Source organism: Penicillium digitatum, chromosome 4 (assembly GCF_016767815.1).
Source record: "Penicillium digitatum chromosome 4, complete sequence".
NCBI lineage: Eukaryota > Fungi > Ascomycota > Eurotiomycetes > Eurotiales > Aspergillaceae > Penicillium > Penicillium digitatum.
Genome location: NC_089387.1, coordinates 495713 through 514675, shown reverse-complemented (window position 1 = coordinate 514675; position 18963 = coordinate 495713). Strand labels below are relative to the sequence as shown.

The 18963-nt window shown below is 49.1% G+C and overlaps 7 protein-coding genes and 2 non-coding genes across 9 annotated transcripts; 4 read left to right on the top strand and 5 right to left on the bottom strand.

The window, feature by feature from the left end:
- Positions 1-1492: 1492 nt before the first annotated feature.
- Positions 1493-3202, top strand: Pdw03_0167 (MFS monosaccharide transporter, putative; the record flags this gene model as incomplete). Its single annotated transcript, XM_014681884.1, has 3 exons — positions 1493-1675; positions 1729-2465; positions 2518-3202. The coding sequence occupies 3 exons, from the start codon at positions 1493-1495 to the stop codon at positions 3200-3202; spliced, it is 1605 nt and encodes a 534-aa protein (XP_014537370.1).
- A 1648-nt stretch (positions 3203-4850) lies between these two features.
- On the bottom strand, positions 4851-5819 carry Pdw03_0166 (uncharacterized protein; the record flags this gene model as incomplete). Its single annotated transcript, XM_066099526.1, has 7 exons — positions 4851-4878; positions 4941-4996; positions 5075-5167; positions 5254-5284; positions 5352-5552; positions 5607-5650; positions 5757-5819. 7 exons carry the CDS (start codon positions 5817-5819, stop codon positions 4851-4853), a joined length of 516 nt encoding a protein of 171 aa, XP_065957253.1.
- Positions 5820-7627: 1808 nt separating this feature from the next.
- Positions 7628-10342, bottom strand: Pdw03_0165 (Rad4 family protein; the record flags this gene model as incomplete). The annotated part of the gene is made up of 1 exon (XM_014681883.1): positions 7628-10342. The coding sequence occupies one exon, from the start codon at positions 10340-10342 to the stop codon at positions 7628-7630; it is 2715 nt and encodes a 904-aa protein (XP_014537369.1).
- Positions 10343-10576: 234 nt separating this feature from the next.
- On the top strand, positions 10577-11096 carry Pdw03_0164 (CoA-binding; the record flags this gene model as incomplete). Its single annotated transcript, XM_014681882.1, has 2 exons — positions 10577-10661; positions 10717-11096. The coding sequence occupies 2 exons, from the start codon at positions 10577-10579 to the stop codon at positions 11094-11096; spliced, it is 465 nt and encodes a 154-aa protein (XP_014537368.1).
- Positions 11097-11323: 227 nt separating this feature from the next.
- Pdw03_0163 (CoA binding domain-containing protein) lies at positions 11324-12379 on the top strand (the record flags this gene model as incomplete). Its single annotated transcript, XM_014681881.1, has 1 exon — positions 11324-12379. One exon carries the CDS (start codon positions 11324-11326, stop codon positions 12377-12379), a length of 1056 nt encoding a protein of 351 aa, XP_014537367.1.
- A 477-nt stretch (positions 12380-12856) lies between these two features.
- Positions 12857-14466, bottom strand: Pdw03_0162 (uncharacterized protein; the record flags this gene model as incomplete). The annotated part of the gene is made up of 8 exons (XM_014681880.1): positions 12857-13126; positions 13180-13365; positions 13441-13533; positions 13588-13704; positions 13773-13964; positions 14019-14096; positions 14158-14238; positions 14314-14466. The coding sequence occupies 8 exons, from the start codon at positions 14464-14466 to the stop codon at positions 12857-12859; spliced, it is 1170 nt and encodes a 389-aa protein (XP_014537366.1).
- Positions 14467-15251: 785 nt separating this feature from the next.
- Positions 15252-15323, top strand: Pdw03_tRNA152. The gene has a single exon. It is a non-coding gene; the product is annotated as a tRNA-Arg (tRNA).
- A 685-nt stretch (positions 15324-16008) lies between these two features.
- Pdw03_tRNA122 lies at positions 16009-16080 on the bottom strand. The gene has a single exon. It is a non-coding gene; the product is annotated as a tRNA-Arg (tRNA).
- Positions 16081-16654: 574 nt separating this feature from the next.
- On the bottom strand, positions 16655-17970 carry Pdw03_0161 (putative integral membrane protein; the record flags this gene model as incomplete). The annotated part of the gene is made up of 4 exons (XM_066099525.1): positions 16655-17072; positions 17139-17512; positions 17579-17698; positions 17788-17970. 4 exons carry the CDS (start codon positions 17968-17970, stop codon positions 16655-16657), a joined length of 1095 nt encoding a protein of 364 aa, XP_065957252.1.
- Between the last annotated feature and the right edge of the window lie 993 nt (positions 17971-18963).

Genomic DNA, 18963 nt, shown 5'->3' with positions numbered 1-18963 from the left:
AGACCTGTGGATGGAACACGGGGTAGCATTTGCTGTTTTTGGTCACTCTAGAGTTGGGTAGGAAACAGGACAAGTTCCGATGTTGGATAGAATCCCATTTTTTACATCGAATAGCATCAACTTGAGCGCTCTGTCCAGCCAGCGCCAAAGCAGTCAAGACAACAAGCACCCCAATCTTCCGAAAATTACCCGGTGATTCATTTTGTGGCGGTCTTTGGCACGGGACAGACTGTGAAAACCTTGACTTCACGTGATAGCCAAGATAAAACGCGGAGATGAAAAGTGAAGGGATTTCGGGTCCCCAGGGTGTAACTGGCTGGTTTCCCCGTGGGAAAATGCCGGAAATCTTATGTTCGGACCCACTCACTGGCTTAGCAAGAACTGCATGCCCTGTTGGCAGTATTGAACTTCGTCTTTGGATCTTTTGGCGGAGGGGACTCCGCACACAAACACTTGATAGAGTAAAAGTAGTGACCAGTCATAACCCTGGTTTACTGAGAGTACGTTTCCTCCACTCCATATCCCCTGTCCATACTCATAGTCAGTGTGTCTTCTGCCAAGACTGGTCTTTTTCGTCAAAAGTAAAAGGGGAGAGTGGGATTTTGTGGCGTCCTTACGGTCTGTGCTTTGGACGGCTTGCCCTCAACGTGACATTGATGTGAACATCCAACGGAAAATGGAGTCATCATTTTTAGGAAGGGTTGAATTGTGAACTACAGTCCCTTCAGGTCACCAGACTCGTCCCGAAGCCACTTTTTTTTTCATTGCCTCAGAAGTTAACCCAAGAGATGACTTAGGCATAGATAACATAAAAAATAAAGGTACGATATTCTTAGGGTGGACTGTGGGAGTCACAGGAAAAACCCAAAAAAATGTTTATATTTGCGGGGCACGTGGTAGACTCGCCAATCAGAACTGGGTTCCCCGCGGACGCTCTATCCCAAAGTGGACATCTCCGGTTTCTGACCCCCGAGGCTCTGTTTTGGCTTGAGAGGTTCCCTTGGCTAGTCTTTCTTTCACCTTTAGTAGATAGTGGATTATGTCTGGGGATTATAGCCAATCAGATCATGTGAAGCCCACAGTTTTACGGCTTGGGCCGTGCAGCACTTCCCCGGCTTTCTATACTTGCCGTTTCTATCGCGTGGTCATGTTTCTAGAGCCGACTTGGCTACACAGTCATTCCAGCCGATTTCTAGGTTTGCGATATGTTATGCCGACAGTGTCCAAGCCCAATATGGATTAGAGGAGAGATTTTTTTTTAAATTTTTTTTTTCTTCCTGGTAGTTTTGCTTTTGTTTTCCCCCGGGACATGGGGAAGATCTGGGGATGACCCAGGAAAGAGAATATAAATATTCTCTTTCCCCCCCCCTAGTCCCTTCCTCTTCGACTCTTCCATCTCCATCTCTCACTCTACCAAACGTTGCTTGGAGACTTCTCATTTCGTCTCTCTCCTGGTTTCTTTAAACACTTCTACCCTCATCGAGTCGCTACCATGGCTGGTGGAGCGGTCATCTCTGGGCCGGTCGATGCAACCCGCGTCGAGGCCCCGGTCACATTCAAGGCCTACTTGATGTGTGCCTTTGCTGCCTTTGGTGGTATCTTCTTCGGTTATGACTCTGGTTACATCAACGGTGTGATTGGCATGGAATACTTCATCGAACACTTCGAGCATCTGGTGGGTTGCTTATGTCTCTTACTAGTTCCTAAAATCCCACTAACCATATCTAGGACCCCGCCACAACCCCATCAAATCTTTTCGTCGTACCGTCCTCCCGCAAGTCACTCATTGTCTCCATCCTCTCAGCTGGAACCTTCTTTGGTTCCCTCATCGCCGGTGATCTGGCTGATTGGTTCGGTCGTCGGATCACTATCATCGCTGGCTGTGCTATTTTTATCGTTGGTGTCGCTTTGCAGACCGCTTCTTCCAGCATCGGACTTCTCGTTGCCGGTCGTGTCGTTGCCGGTTTCGGTATTGGATTTGTCTCCGCCATCATCATTCTCTACATGTCTGAGATTGCGCCGCGCAAGGTCCGCGGTGCCATCGTCTCGGGGTACCAGTTCTGCATCACCATTGGACTGATGCTGGCCTCGTGCGTCAACTATGGTACCCAGGACCGTAAAGACAGTGGGTCGTACCGTATCCCCGTTGGCCTTCAGATGCTCTGGGCTGTCATTCTGGCAATCGGGTTGTTCATGCTGCCTGAGTCCCCCCGATTCTTCATCCGCAAGGGCCAGAAGGATAAGGCTCGCACTGTGCTAGCCCGTGTCCGTGGACAGCCCGAGGATTCACACTTTGTCGAGGAGGAGTTGAATGAAATCGATGCCAACAACCAATACGAACAAATGGCAATCCCCCAGGGTGGATACTTCAGCACCTGGCTCAGCTGCTTTAGCGGAAGTCTCTGGCACCCTAACAGCAACCTTCGTCGTACCGTCCTGGGCACCTCGCTGCAGATGATGCAACAGTATGTCTCACTTCCCTCGCCCTACTAGTGAACATGAACTAATGAGCCATAGGTGGACTGGTGTGAACTTCATTTTCTACTTCGGTACCACTTTCTTCAAGGAACTTGGCACAATCAATGACCCCTTCCTGATGAGCATGATCACCACGATTGTCAATGTCTTCTCTACTCCAGTCTCCTTCTACACCATTGAGAGATACGGACGTCGGCCTTTGCTCCTTTGGGGTGCCCTGGGGATGGTTATCTGCCAATTCATTGTCGCCATTGTTGGTGTCACCGATGGGAAGAATCACCAGGCCGTCAGTGCAATGATTGCTTTCATTTGCATCTACATCTTCTTCTTTGCCAGCACCTGGGGCCCCGGCGCTTGGGTCGTGATCGGTGAAATCTTCCCTCTGCCCATCCGGTCCCGCGGCGTTGCCCTCTCCACCGCCTCCAACTGGCTCTGGAACTGCATCATCGCGGTCATCACTCCGTACATGACGGATGCCGACAAGGGTAACCTTGGCGCTAAGGTGTTCTTCATCTGGGGTTCTCTGTGCTCCTGCGCCTTTGTCTACACCTACTTCCTCATTCCCGAGACCAAGGGCCTGACCCTTGAGCAGGTTGACAAGATGATGGAAGAGTCTACTCCTCGCACTTCCTCCAAGTGGAAGCCTCACAGCACCTATGCTGCCGATGTTGGAATGGACGAGAAGACTGATCATGCGCCCAGCGTGACCCAGCAAGAGGTCTAATTCATCGGACTAATTTTGGTCATGGTGCATCTCTTGTTCTCTGCCTTTCACGTAGCTCTATCCCACTTTCAGCGGCTTTTGCTTCAATAATTGCCTCTTTTTATGTGTTAACGGTTTCCATGCGACATTGCCTCCGGTATCCACGAATATCCACGACCATGCATGTATCCCAATCAATTTTATTCTAATGGCTTTCTGCTGCTATTCTTCTCTTTAGCTCTCTTAAGCAACCAATCAACCATCATGATGCTTCTACATTAAGGTCTTCACATAGATTATGGGCATGCTCTCAATCATATTGACAAGTACTCTCCTCGGTAGAAGAATGAGAAGAATGCCGCAGATTTGTGATGAATACAGTGTACACATCTCAAGACCCCCCCCTCCCCCCCCCCCCCCCCCCAGCTGTAGTATCTTCTACCTAGGAGAGTATGTGTCAATATGATTGAGAGCATGCCCTCAGCCCGATTGCTCTGACAGGCATGGTGTTCGTTTTTTTCAGGACATGGCGTTTGAGCCGAAGCTGCTGAGCTTCCCCATTTCCGTTTTGAGATTCAATGGTACTGAGGTGGCTTAGATGTCACGGGTGAACTGGTTCGTGAAGACTTGGCAGATTCTCAAGAGGGATTTTCTCTCTAGATGGACATCCAGAGGAGAGTGGCGTCGAGAATGAGAGCTCCGGTCATGATTCGAGTGGTGGCAGTTCTCCCCCAGGCGGTTCCTCCAGCGGTGATCTCCCAACTGCCTCATCCATGTTCCTCTTGATGAGACAATGTATGCTTGTTTCTCATCTGCACTAGATGTAGGGATTACGCGGACGTTGAATGCCATGTCTTTTGCTAGTTGCTTTGTCTTCGTTGCAGTCGTTGAAGAAACTTTCTAATGGGTTGCGCCTTGCTTCTCATACCGAGCTTATAGTCACAGTTTCTTGCTCGTGAAGAACTCCTTGTCCACCATGAACAGGGTCGGAGGAAATCTAGTTCTTCACGATTGAACGTCGCTCCTTGATTATGTAGATTAAACCATGTCGGTGTGTTACTGCAAGAGATCGATTTTAATTGAGGGCCTAGTAGTACAGAGTAACTAGTTCGAGACCAAGTACCCCGGAGCTTTTGATACACACTTAGCTAGACGTGTTCAGGTTGGAATGGCTTACAATAGTGAAAAGGTGTATGTGTTGAAAAGAAACACAAGCGGATTAAAAGGTCCCGGTTACATAGTCATCACTCATCCTCGGGAGATGCAAAATATTGATACAATGCCCCCCCCCCCCCCCTAAAACGCCCCTAAAAATGGCCCAAGGAGACCTCCAATTTGGTGATAAATTTTACAGACCCGCTCTTCTTTTTCAAATCCTCATCAGTTTAGATGACCCACAATCTTCTCGTTCATGTGATCTTTTCCCACCGCGCTCATCGCCGTCATCCACATCATCTGAGACATTTGAAAGAACGTGGGAAGGCAAGGGGCTGGTTTCCCCCAACTCTGTTATGATTCGGCTAGCAAACGTATCATAGGGCTAATAGGGGATTTTTTTTCCGCTGTATTGTAGGCCATTGGACGGGGACTGTTGTACCCATCCAATTCCCGAGCGCACTAAGGAGCTCGGTAGTGATTTGAGCCTCATAGAGTAGGATACATTCCCGTTCTAATAGCTTGGTAACGAGAAGACACGACTAAGAGCGGATCAGCTGGGATGCGATACACCGTTAAAAATGCAAGCAGACAAAGAACTTACGGTGTAAATGATTGGTTTTGGTGAATTGAGCTTGCGCTCTTGAAGCTGCGCGAGAGCTAACAAGTGACACACGAAATATGGATCTTCGGTCCATTCCTCTGGGGTTGTTTGAGCTAGTCGCTTTCGATGAATACTTCAACCAACTTTGTTCGTAGCTCCCCTTGGACCTGGACAAGGATAAAATTGCCGATGGCGAGCTCCATTGATCGTTGTGTAGTGTACATAGCCTAATAACGAGGGTGAGAGATTGTTGGCATGATCGATCGATTCCTTATGGTGATAAAACACGATATATTCCGGTCGATGAACAGACCGACGGTCGAAAAAAAAATGAAGGTCCTTTGCTGCTCGGTAGAGTGGTCAGTCACCCTTGTAGATATCATGGCTATACTACCAAAATGTAGTTCTTACCTGAAATGTGTAAATGGGCAATCCTCACCTACCAGAATTTTGATGAGACGACGACGCGTTGTCTCAGGAAACCAATCTGTAGCAAAGACTTCAGCATCGCTCCGTACAAGTGGCTTCGGATTAGGCCCTTCGTCCTTCTTGTTTGTGTCATTTTTAGTCAACTCTGTAGAGGCAGGCGTGGGCTTTTGATCATCATTGTTCCTGTCATTATGAGTCGATTTTGCGTAGACAGGTGTTGAACGAAATACAGCGTACTTTTCCACTAGACCATAACAAAAACCAAGGTTCCTGTTTATGGCCTAGGGAGGCCGTATTTGAGGTTTGACAACAGGGATAGTTGCGACATCTTTGAATCAACACCCCCACCACATCAAGATGGCGTAAGGTCCGTTGGAGAGGACTGACAAGAAAACGACTGTAGTTACGCGCAATTTCACGGAGAGACTTTGGCCCAGCATCAGCCGCCATTACTTGGATTGACTACAAGGGACGATGGTTCTGTCCAGATGATAGACAAATAATGCCAGCAGATGGGTTTCACCGCCTAGTGGATTCACAATTGACCGCCTCGACTATGTAAGCATGGACAGGTTGGGCACAAGGCTCCCTGGGCTGCTAGGCATTAGGTGGGAGCAACTGTGAGGCCTTTTTTTCTTCATCTAGAAGGGGGGGGAGGATGGCAACCTTTTCCAACCTCTGATTGAAACATAGATAAATATGCATACGACTCCATATTTCAGTAGTGTCACCTCTGACTCCGCCTTCAGGACTCGTTTCCAAGCCGAAGGTGCAAAGACGTTTTTCGGAGCTAGAAACTGTATCTGCCAGTTCCTGGGGTTGAGCTCATTTGCTCGGATATCGTGTGGTCAGGCGAGAGCCATTACACAATCTGCTTCCCATCCTATCGCAATACGCACCCTTTGAGATGCAACCTTTGTCGAATGAAATCACATCATTCTTGCAAGGACCCGACTTGGCATTTATGGCTGAAAGTAAACACAGCTGGGTGCGAAATTCTAGTTATGGAATCTCTCTGGCACAAATCTGGGCAGCAATGGCTATGTTTAAAGGGAGCCATGACCGCCGCGCGCGAGACCTACCCTTAATTCAGGGAGAAGACGATGGCGAGCTTGACAATGATACCGCGGGAAGGCAGTCCACGCGTATCAGACGACAAGTAGTCCAGCCAGACTTCATCGATTCAGAACCGGCAGATAGTTGCCATTGACGATGGTGGCCTTTGTTTGCGACGCCAAAAGCCAGGTGGAGGTTTCATGCTTGCAGACAATCATGTAGCAGTCTTGGAAGCGAAGACGCAATTTCAGAGTTTTCAAAATAGGCGACCTATTATCTCCGATAGGAGCCTTGCACAGATGGTCTGCGAAGGGCTGGCGACCAGATTGTTCAAGGAAACAGGAGATACACAGCAAAGGTGAGATCAGTTGCCGTCGGATTTTCCAGACATCGAAGGTCTAAATGTCATCGCTGGCAACGTGTTTCATTTGAACTACAAACTGACAACCTTGGCAGTATTATAGTCATTCATGCCACACAGCGTTATGTGTGTTTCCTCCAAATGGACATGAGTGATGACTATATGCAGGATTTCGATAGTCCCACGCCTACACATATGTTATATGTGAGCTCCACGCACTGGTTTGATTTAAGCCAAAGAAGCGGAAGAGAGAACGCCTTGGCTAATTTGTGTGGGATGATGTATCGGGCGATATCCGAACAGTAACCGTTTTAGTGGTTTATTCTTTTGGGAGATTTTGAGTATGTTGTAATAGGAAATCATATAGCCTCAGGGTAGTTTCGTTTCCTTTTCTCCATACTTCCAGGAGACAGTATCCTACAGAACGAACCAATTTGCATAGTTTAATTCTATCAACAACCTTTGGCTGTAGACCGTAGACATAGAACCAGAATAGAAGAAAGAATTGGCATTTTGCATTATGGTCGAGGAAAACTGAACTAATTTTTCAACCAAGACAAGCTTAGAGTGGTCATCATTGACAGCTGGCCTGATGTTTGTCCTATATAGTAAGATGTGGAGTATCTGTTGAACATTACATTATGTGAAGCTTTTTTCTAAAAAAATTCTTCAATCCCTACAGATCATTGCTATATTAAGGAACTTTTCCAGGTCTGATTTCGGGACAGTTTTACTTATCACAAGAGACCAGAGACTGCTGGCATTGGCACGTAGCATACTATACAATACACAGCCCCTTTCCAGTCCCAGCGACATGGGTGGTGTACATTCATTCATTCCATCAACGGCCTCTGCCTCTGCCTCGCGTTCGTCGCATCGGGCGAGGTACAGATTCAGGTTGTGAGTCTTCGCCCTGGCCATTATCCACCTCGTCATCTGAGCCTGAGGAGATAGACACAGGCGGGGAGTCCACGGCAGGAGATTCAGATTCAAATGGCTCGTTATCATCGGGGAGATCAGCATCAGTGTGAGACGGACCCGCATGACTCCGCTGCTGATCATGGTGCTCGACAATCAACCCATCGTCCGCATCATCTTCCTGGCCAGGAAGAAGAAAGCCACCGCCATGATCGATCACGTTATATGACGAGTCCCGACCAAGAGGTTCTTCATCAAGACCATCATCCGATCTCCCTTCTGGTTTCTTCTTCTGCACGGCGAAAGGATTATGCGAATCGCGCTCCCAGTCGGCAGCTGGATCCTCCCCGCCTCCTCCATACTCATCCCTCACCCGCTCCATAATCCGTAGCCCAAACAAAAACTTCCTCCACGTCTGCAGAATCTTCTTCTCGGCCTTAAGCTCCTCCTTCTTCTGCTTCTCCGCGGCCTCAACCTTCCAAGCATCCCTAAGTAAATCCTCATGCTCAGCTGCAACAACAACCCCCTGAATAACCGGCACAGCCATCTTCGACCCAAACTCAAACCCCGTCACTGCCTCCGCATAGTCAATGCCGAGCTTCTTACACACCCGCACGGTACCAGGTAAGGGAACATGCGCTGCACCCACGGGGACCATGCTGGGCACGAAACAATCGATATTGCCATATTCGTTCTTGGGGATGCGGCCATCCTGAATAGGCGGCGGGATGATAAACTCCGTCTGGTCGCGCGAGTACAACCCCTGAAGTGGTTTTTCGCCGGTCTGGCGGTGTAGTTCGTCGACTTCGCGTTTCCGTGTGAGTGTCACGGCGCGGATGGGCACACGCTTGAGGGCTACCGCGCCCGGTTTCGTCTGGCGGCCTTCTTTGTGCCAGCTTTCGGCGGAAAGGCACTTTAGCACATCTGCTCGCAGGAAGACGGGTTCTTCTTTAGCCCGGGCGCCTTTCCCAGCGATGAAGGTTCGAACGGGTTCGGCACCGGGACGGAGGGCTTCTTCGCGGCGGAGGAAGCGTTCTAGGACGAATTCGGGGGAGGTTCGGAGGCTTTGGAGAGTGTCGACGGTTTGGGTTATTTTCTTCTTTTCGGGTTGGTGTGGTTGCAGATCTCGGCTTTCTTCTAGCTTGTCGACGGCTGTTTTACTCTTGTGGGCTCGTTGGTACCCACGCATTACCATCCCGAACCAGTCGAAAGCGATGTCGTGCCCGCGTGGACCTACGGGTACTTTTTCCAGAGGCATTCGGAAGCCCTTCGTTTTCCCGGGCCAAGTCCGTCGTCGAAGGTATCTTGTTGTAACCTCTTTAGCAGTACCATCTGAAGAGTGGGCGACAACATAGCATATGACTTGTTTCGCTCTGTCTGCTTTTGCACCACGAGGCTCGAAGTTTGCTTGTAAATCTGTATCTGCAAATGGCGCCACGGGGTTAGAAAGTACAAGCGGGTCAACAGATATGATCTGATTCGTAACGGGGGAGGCAACTTCGGTCCAGTAGATAGGGAATGGCAGATCCTTGTCAAACGGTTTTTGCTTTTTGTTCGCTGGTAATTTACTTTCAGTTGCATCAGTTTCAGTCTCGGATTCTTCCGAGTCCCCTTTACTGTCGAAATCCTTATCTAGCTTGGAAGGTGTGTAGGTCTCTCCCTTGGTCCAGCCGAAGCCCAACGGCTGTAGGCTACCCACGAGTCTGGCCTCAATGCCTAGAGCACGGACAAGAGCCGTGAAAAGCTGTGCGCCAACATCCCGTGAGCCCTGCAAACGCTCGGCGGTCTTGCGGAACTCGTCGAGGTTGGCGATACGCTCACCATGGCGCTCTGGATCATGTTCTTCGTCGCGAAAGTCGGTGATTGCAGCCTCGAGAGCAGATACTGGTCGGTATCCATACTTTCGCAGTCCTGGCGCCGTTATGTGGAATTGCTTTCTCCAGTATGCGACCAGCACCTTGATCAATGTAATGATTGGATCACCACGGCTCATGTCTGGCTGGCCTGGTTCCAGTCGCTCTGACTCAGCATTCCAGTCTTTATTTTTCCGGGCCTTTTTGCCCTTCTTCTTACTCTTAGGCGGTTCGGGTTTTGATTCTGGGAGTTCTAGACCCGATGCTATGCGCCATTTCTTGACTTCCTTGTGGATCCCTTCCGGTAGCTTGTTGCGCAGGATCTCATGGACCTTGGAATCGTTGCTCCAGGCATTGCGGATAGCGTTGTGGAAAAGCAAGCATTGGACATGCATACAGTGTGTCTGGATCCGAATTTGGCGTTCGATCTTACTAGGCCCTTTCTTACCATCCAGAAGATCAGACACGTGTGTCTCATTTTGATCCAGTGTCAATTCTAGGTCCTGTAGCTCTAGGGCTGCGACAGTAGGTGTGATGACACTGGTCTTTGTGTCTATCGCATCCTCCCAGTCGACATCCTCCTCTTCATCTTCAGATTTCTCATTCTCCTTGTTGAGAAGACCTTCAGGTGCGTCGCTCAAAGATGAGTTGGAATCAGAGTCGGAGTCAGAGAGGTGAAACGGAGCTTGGGGAGGGGGAGCTTGAAGACTATCGGGCCGGGCCTGGCGCTTGGCCGGGGGCGGGTCCTCGGAGGATATGCGCTTGCGGGGGAGGAAGGGTGGCATGCGAATGAATGTGAAGATGTGAAATGAGGAAGATCGCCGAATGTCGGAGATGGGAGATGAAGGCAGAAAGTCGTCATCGGCCGAGGTTGCGCTTCACTTTAATTTTTAAATTTTTTTTTTTTTTTCGCATTGCACCTTTTTTTTGGCTATTACCTATTTGACTACCACTTGTAAATTGAAAGACTACTTGACTCTTTGAGATAAATCAGTTCCATCATAATTATTCAAACTACCATGGCAGCAGTCAAACGATTCTTCTCTTCCCCTCGCTTTGCGGTGGCGGGGGCCAGCAATGACACTCACAAATTTGGATACAAGAGTGGGGAACACACTCTGTTGGCATCTTGTTGTAGAGAACTAAAAAATTATCACAGTCCTCGCCTGGTATCATCAGCACTCCTTACCAGTGACACCTCTCAATCCCCGAGCAGTGCAGATCACCCTTCCCTCGCGTTCTTACGACACAGTCCCCTCACCCGCCAAATTGCCATCGCCGGCGCAGACATCCCTCTCAGTGGTGACTCCCCCGGCTGTGACCCTCCAGGTGCTGCGGGAAGCGCACTCGGTGGGGATCCCTGCAGTTTGGTTACAGCCTGGTACCTTTGACGATCAAGTGCTGGAATACGCTCATAATCACTTTGAGGCGGTGATTGCGGGAGATGGAGGGCAGGGCTACGAGGGATGGTGTGTGTTAGTTGATGGTGATGAGGGATTGGAGGCAGCTGGAGTACAATGGACCAGTCAACGATTGTAATTCCAATCCATTTATCCGTATACAACATAGAATAGTGATATGAGAATGTCATGTAGGGGACCTAAATAGTATGATAGCGTGAGACAAAGAAGTGACTTGTAGGCTGACATGGCCACTATCCAACCACTCGCTTTTTTCTTTTTTTTTTTTGATCAGAGTTTCTTCTCTTTTTTTTTTTTCTCCGATTTTGATCTTTTGTTGTCTTACTTCTCTGATTTCCTTCCAAAATGCCCGACATGCACGCGGTCTTCAACTCTGCTTCGTCACCGAAGCTCGACCTCTCAAATGCGCCTTCTCAGCTATTCCAAGTCCCAGCCTCCACGGCTTCTACGTCGCTCTTTTCTCTCTCGCTCAGTCGCAAGCGACCACGTCGTACCACAGAGAAACTTTCACCGCATTTTGAGTGCAATTTCACCGAGTCCCCGATGATCCACCCCAGCTACCGCTCAGTAAGCGTAAGTGGGGACAACGATTTCCTCGCGTCAGCCGAGCTAGACTACCGTCCGAACCGATATCGCGAATCCTTCCTCCCACCTTCCTTCGATTCCAGCGACGAGTCTGCGAACCTAGCAGACTACAATGGCAGTCGCAAGCGTAGCCGCCGCGACTCTGACATCATAGCCGCAAGCCCCGATGGCTCCAATCCCACCACACCCACAGGCTGGGGTCGGACCGTGATCAAAGCCGTGAGCAAAGTTATCGATCTATGCTGGAGTGGTGCATTCCGAGGGTTCTATGCAGGAGGAGGTCAGGGCTACGACATGTCCTCCAGCCCAGCAACACCTCTCGAATCCAGCTGTTTGTCCTCAGCCAGTCCATCCTCTGAGAAGGACATGTCCAGCCCAAACTCATTCTGTTCGACACCCATCCCCGGCCAATATCCAGACGACCAGGTTGATCGGAGCTGGGTCGTGGTCCCGGAGAGCTCTGATGCAATCATGGGCGGCGAGCTTGCTAGCCCGTCACTCCGCACACGACGCGCTTTCCAGGCATCGAGCACTCGTCGCAAATCCGCCGTGATGCCCCGGCTTGCTAAACGGGTCGCTCATTCTTCTGTTGGATCCCACTCGCAGGGAGGTCTGCCACCCCCTCGGGTGAGGGATACTCCTGCATCTGCTGATATGCAGCGACAGGCTGCTAAGATGCGCCGGAAGGAACGAGAAGAAGATGCCAGTATCCAGCGATTGAATATGCAGTTGCAGGCCATGATCCGCGAAGGGAAAGAAGCGTTGGGAACGACGGTAGTAGTGGACGATATGGACATGTATGATGACTCTGATTAGGCTGCTCCTTGCCTTTCGGAGCATCTTGTTCCGTCTTGAGTGGTGGTAGTGCTGTATTTGATTTCATCGCGTGTAACGACCTGATACCCCCCAAGAGCGCTCTTTAACTGGGTGGTCCGGACCGGAAAAGCCGGTTTTGATTTGACTACGATTAACGATGTCTATGTTTTGCCTTTTTGCGTGCGCTCCTTGCAGCTTCGTCTGCCTGTCTCATTACATGCAGGGTTTTCATGCAGGCTTGTGTCCAAAGTTCAAAATTGCCTGTGTTTGACACACTGAAGCTTCGGTTTATTGTTGACTCAAGAAAGCATTTCACATTGTTTAGAAAAGTAAATAACAACTCATCAATACCACATAACCCAACTACGCATTCTTAATCCTTCTCGGCTAATCTAACTGTTTCCATTCCAATCCTGATCACAATCTGTTCGACTGAGAGAAGTAGATAAAACACAAGGCAAATATCCCACTTGTGCCTTACTCAGAAGCAGCGCCGGAGGCCTTCTGCTGCTCAGCAGCGAGGCCAGGGCCAGAGTGAGGACCAGCACCAGACGCAGGGTCAGGAGGACCCGAAGTGGAACCGTCGCCCATGTTAGTGGGGGAGCTGGAACCGGGCTTGGGCATAGCACCTCCAGAAAGCGCATTAGTGATCTTTCCCAAAGCACCACCCTCAAGAAGAACGCCGGTGAGAGTGGAGCCCTGGATAGGAGCTTGTCGAGCCTCAAGTTCCTTGGCGTCACGGCGCATCTGAACGAATGTGAGCTTGGTGGCTTCCTTCTTTGTCGGTGGGAGACACTTACTGGGAAAAGGCCAACGCCGTGATGGCCATTGCCCTTAATAACACCACCAAGACCATCCTTGCCCATCAATCCACCAAGGAGGCCGCCAGAGCTCTCACTCGCCTTGTCTTCCTGGCTCTTGCCTCCCTTTTGGTTACCATGCTGCGCCTCGTTGGCCTTTGGTGCAGCTGATTCTTCACGGCGCACCTGTGAAGTGGGATTATCATCATGTACTAGCTGGGATTATTCTCTCGCGTGTTCTTCTGGCATATGGATCCATACCTGCATGGCAGAAGACTCGCCTCCTTCAAGGACGCCGTCCGTTGGTTTCATTTGTTGTGACTCCACTGCGCGCTTGTGACTCTTGCTGTCGGGCTATTGGATTGTTAGCACTTGTGTACAAACCAGTGAGATCTGGGAAGAACCCACACCACCGCTAGTCAGGGACTGCAGGATACCGAAGACACCCTTTGAATGCCCTGCCTGGCGGGTATCGAGGTACTTCGCAGGAGTTTCAGTCTGCTGGTGAGAGGGTTTACCATGGCCCTGTCTCGTATCAGCTTTCTTATCCTCAACAAATGGATTGTTGCAATTGCTGAGAATGCGCATCGCACCTTTCCAAAAATCTCTCCGACAATAGGGATACTGCTGAGACTGCTCTCCAGGTCACGCTCCAGCTCGTTGGATCCGTTTTGGCCTGCATTTTGACCAGCGTTTTGACCAGCGTTTTGGCCTGCATTTTGGCCATGGTTCTGACCGAAGCTTTGTCTTTTGTTCATTCCATTTTCACCTCCAGTGTGCGTGTGCTAGGTTTTCATCAATATCCTGGCTCTTAATGACTGTTGTTCATAAGTACACACCTTTCCAAACAGTCCCCCAATAATGGGCAGGCCACTAATACCATCTCTCCCGAAATCTCCACGCTTGCGTTGCCTGTTCTATTTTTGGGCCTGGGTTAGTCCTCCCCGATTGGTATTCAAAACAAAAAGATAAACCTACGTTGCCAAGAATCTCTCCGATGATTGGTAGGTCATCGATGAGGTCGTGATGCTGACCTTCATCGCGCTTCACATCCTGCTTCTGTTGGTCGATCCGGATTAGTCTTTTGTCTCCCTAAGGTCTCATCTATCTCTGATGCTAAACAAAGAAACTTACCCCCGCAAGCATAGGTCCAATGATCGGAATATCCTCAATGAGGTTCTTGTGCTCAACTGAAACCTGCTTCTTGGCACGGCTATCCAGCTGAGCAACAGGAGCCGCCAAGCTGACAGCCGCAAAAAGCGTCAGGGCGTAGGTAGTCTTGACCATTATCTCGGCTATGTGAACCACTGTCGTAAGTACCAAACTAAAAGAAAGGAACTGTCGGCGGGCGACAAAGTTGGACGTGGGAAATTATAAAAAAACAAGAAGGGATGCAAAGGAGCGTCTGGGAGAATGCGAATCCCCTGAGAGGAATCCAGTCTTTCTTTAGTAATTTTCATGACGGGTCGTCTTGGTGGCATTCTGCCATAACTGGGATACGAAGGGGCGTCGTCGCGTTCTGCTCCTCAGCTGCCCGTGCGGCGACATCAACACCCCTCGCGGGAAATTCTCGTAGTTCTCTCGCTACTCTGGCAGGGTGGCTGAATGTTTTCTCCTCCGAAAGGAATGCATCAATGCTTGATCTCAACAAATTTCCGCGTCGATCCTGGGTTCACCTCCCTGCTATGCAAGGGACGCTCCTGGCTCGTCGTGTGAGATCATCTAGGATCCGGGACCTGCACATTCAATTCTATTAGCTTTTCCTGGGGAAATTATTGGTGGTGGGCAAAAAAACACGGCTCAAGGGGTTGCTTGCTTGTTCCTACGAGACATCCTGTGTCTTGGGGGTTTCGTCCCCTTTGGGATCTCATCGATTGGCTTACTGATGCTCACAGTACTCGCTCCAAATTCGCGTGTACATGTATCTCTCTCCTAGGTGCTGAAGTGGTACCTACAGACCCAAAACACAGGTGCGTAGCGGTGATGCCCTAACTACATGGAAGTTGATAGGTTGAACCGCCATTCCTCTGTTGATCAAAGTGTCTTTGTTTGGATTTCATTATACACAAGGCGGCCAATTGGCCTAGTGGTAAGGCATCCGTTTCCGGTGCGGGAGATCGTAGGTTCGAATCCTGCATTGGTCGTTATCTTTTTTACTCTTTCTCCTTATAGTCAAAGGGATGCTTTTTTACATTCTTGTCACTTCTTGTTACGTTGTAGGTTTTTTTTGGGGTTATTATAATCGACTTTACTGGCGATGGGGTGGGTGGATGGATGGTAGGGGCAGAATGGAGGTCATCACCCATCCACGTAGAGAGGTGGCGAGGTGGCGAGGCTCAAACAGATATATTAAATACGTGCGTGACAGAAACAGAAACATAGAGATTAAACCGAGTTATGTAAAGGAGAAAATCTTATGATCCAACTAGCCCGATGTTCAATCTACCTGGCAACACAAGCATACGTCCGACAGAACAAGCTGCCTTAATGGCAAAGGCTCGAGCACTTGAAACAATTCGAAATAAACTTGTACATTAGTCGCCGGCCAAAGTTCTATTTTCATTGTTTGTTGTGACACTCGTACCTCGATTCCGGGTTCGACAAACAATGGATGGGTCTAAAGAAACCTTCACTTTGGTCAATGAGGAGATTGGAGAAGAAATTTTTTCTTGACCGTATGTTGATGGACGGGTTTCGAGATATAAACAAAGTCTTTTGTTGTATCAGGATGATGGAGTTAGTAGGTAACGAAAAGCCCAGGGCAGTCAGTAACAAAAAGGGGATCCTTGTTTTGGCTAGACAAACAAGGAACAAACACCAAAAAGATAACGACCAATGCAGGATTCGAACCTACGATCTCCCGCACCGGAAACGGATGCCTTACCACTAGGCCAATTGGCCAACCACACTGAGTTGGGATGAAAGTATGCAGTGGCGAACAGTTATAAAGCATGTGATTTTGTGCCAGATTGGGTGCATGTATGGGATTTCGTGCACATGGTGGGTTTGCACATTTCTGGGATTATTGAGTGTATTGAAAACGATGTCAGGCAGCGATCTTTCTCACCTTAGCTCAGTATATACTGTAGTAGTAAAGAATAATGGAAGGAGGTACTGGACTCTGTCCATGTGCACGGACGTGTTCGTGTTTTTGAGTTATATACATTTCCTGCTGAATGACTCTAGCTCTAACATTTGTTTAAACCAATTTTTTAGTTGCCATTTTTTTTTTCAATACAGCCGAAGCCCTAAACTATCGGATGGAAGGTAACCAAAGGATGCACATCGATAGAGATACCGAAATAGTTGGAAGCGCAAGCTATGCATTCGGTAGTCGATGCGAGGGCATTTATTACACATCGTACTCCGGAGAAATGGATAAAAAAATATTAGGAACTTTATGGACTTCGGGTACCAGACCCAAAATCTATAGTTCAATCCAAATAAGCCACACGGTTGTCAATATAAACCCCCTTCAGGTCTGCCGCACGGGTGATCTATCAAGTCTTGTCGAACCCCGCGATGAATGAATCTCCCAATGTGAGGTAACCTGAATACCACCCGGAGTAAAATAGCCTATCTTGGCCACGAGCGGCTGCGTAAGAGTGACCAGAGGTATCTCTGGTTCCTCTACCCCCCTACATGAAAGGACCGTCGCCTTCCAATAATTCGCCAAGTTTGGATCATATACAGACGTAGGGGATGAAGCTGGATGCGTTGATATCCTGAAGATCCTTTGAATGGCTGGCTCCAGAGTTGGGAGACAAGCCACAATTATTCCCAGAAGAGGCACGATGCATGAAATCATTGATTGCCCGGCAGAGCCATAGGGTGGGCCTTCAGGATCGAGGTCGGACTTGAATTTCGCGCGGATAGGGATAAGGGCAATGATGCTAAGGCGTCGGTCAGTCATCAGGTCTGTAATATTTATTCGTTGCGTACCACCACGGATAACTCACGCCAGCCCTAACACTTGGATGCACACCAGTGCAGTCTTCCTAGTCCTAGACAAGGGCAAATTCCACATCAAGGGTATGGGAAGAATAACCACAAAGAAGCTGAGAATTATCTCACTCGCATTGACACCCGTATTCAACATTTTCCGATCACCGCAATGACCTGGATTATCGGCAAGCCATATTTTCTTCGGCGGGGTGCAGAAAAACGCCGTTGCAAAGAAGCTTGCAAACCAAAGCGCAACGCATAGACCCATGATGACAGCTGCCAGCAAGGTCATAGTGCGCCGACCAAAGGTGTGCACATAATAGTCGAGAATTGACAACTGGATCACGGCGATCGCCGTCACCCAGAGAAGATCACCCGCGTATGTAAGCTGATGGTAGTGTTGGTTTAATAGACTTAATCGACATGAATCAAACCGAGGCTCCTGACGACTTACCTCGTTGAATTGGACCCAAACCTCCAACCCTCCGACCTGGGCTAGTTCGGTGGAATGCAGGCCCAGTCCACACAGCACGACCATGATGATTTCCACCGCATAGCGACCAACCACAAAGAACTAGGATCTTATAGTCAGCCTTGTCGAGAGATTGCGGAGAACTGACGGTGCCACATATTGAGAAGAAGTAATGAAATAGACAACCATACAGTCGCAACTAGGATCAGTATATCATTCCATTGCAGCGAAAGACACTGCAATCGTCGCGACCATACCCGCAGCCCGACGAAAACCAAAACCAAAGCTAAAAGGACCGACTGAACAGCGATATCTGCCTTTCCCACGGTATTATGACCCAGGGAGTAAAGGAATGCGGTCGAGGGAGGCGCCATGAAGGAGCAGGTGACGCCAAAGAACCTCTTGCTAAGGAAAGACTGTGTTTCTCAAAATTTTCTAGGACAACATGCCCAACATGTGAGCCCTCCGATGTGAAAACATTGGGGCCGAAGTAGCGCACGATGGCGGGGACAACTATCTCGTGACCACTGCCCTACATCTTCCGACAAGTAAGATCGTTAGATTCCGAGCAAGGGCCTGGAGACTTGGTTCTCTGTCACACTGGCGAAACAGGACGATGTTTCTGGGATGATCTTGATTTCGATTGGTGTAGATTTTCCTTTTCCTCGGTTTGTAGAATACAACAGTACTGTGCTATCTCAACCCCCTTGACTTGTCTATCGATTTCCATGTTTTATCTGCATATAATAAAAAATCCACATGGGGACTTGTAAGGATTCGACGTAGATCTTGAACCCGAGGTCCTCAATTTATCTCCAACAGCCGTGTTTCATGTTCAGAGACCAACGCAGCCATGGCATCATGCCTCCTCCGTACCCCTCCCCACTCGATCTTCCCGAGCGGCACGTGCGGGTCATCGTTCATCGTCTCGTTCCTTCTTGTTGAGAAGTAGAGAGCTCAGAACTGCAGGATACCATGTCCATCAAGGTCCATTACCATCGCTTCCTCGGTGGAACCATGAGAATTACAAACAGACCAACTGATGAGGGTTATGCAGGTCACTGAAAAATAATGCAGGCCCATCTCCATTGACCGCCAGGATCCAGGCAGCCTGATTTACCTATGCCTCACACCACCTATGCCCTATGGAATTCCTCTTCGTTTCAGATATCCAATATCAGAGATTCCACGCTTCATACTGTGTGCTTCTGCGCACTGAAATCCCTGCCCAGGCACTGGTAACTATTTTTTTTAGGATCATGTTGTTCTTAGTAAAGCCGGTAAAAATCCCAAAAAAAAAAAAAAAATTGCATGATGTCTGAGAGGTAGTTCGGGGTGGTTCTAGACTGTTCTAGTGCTATGGAAGC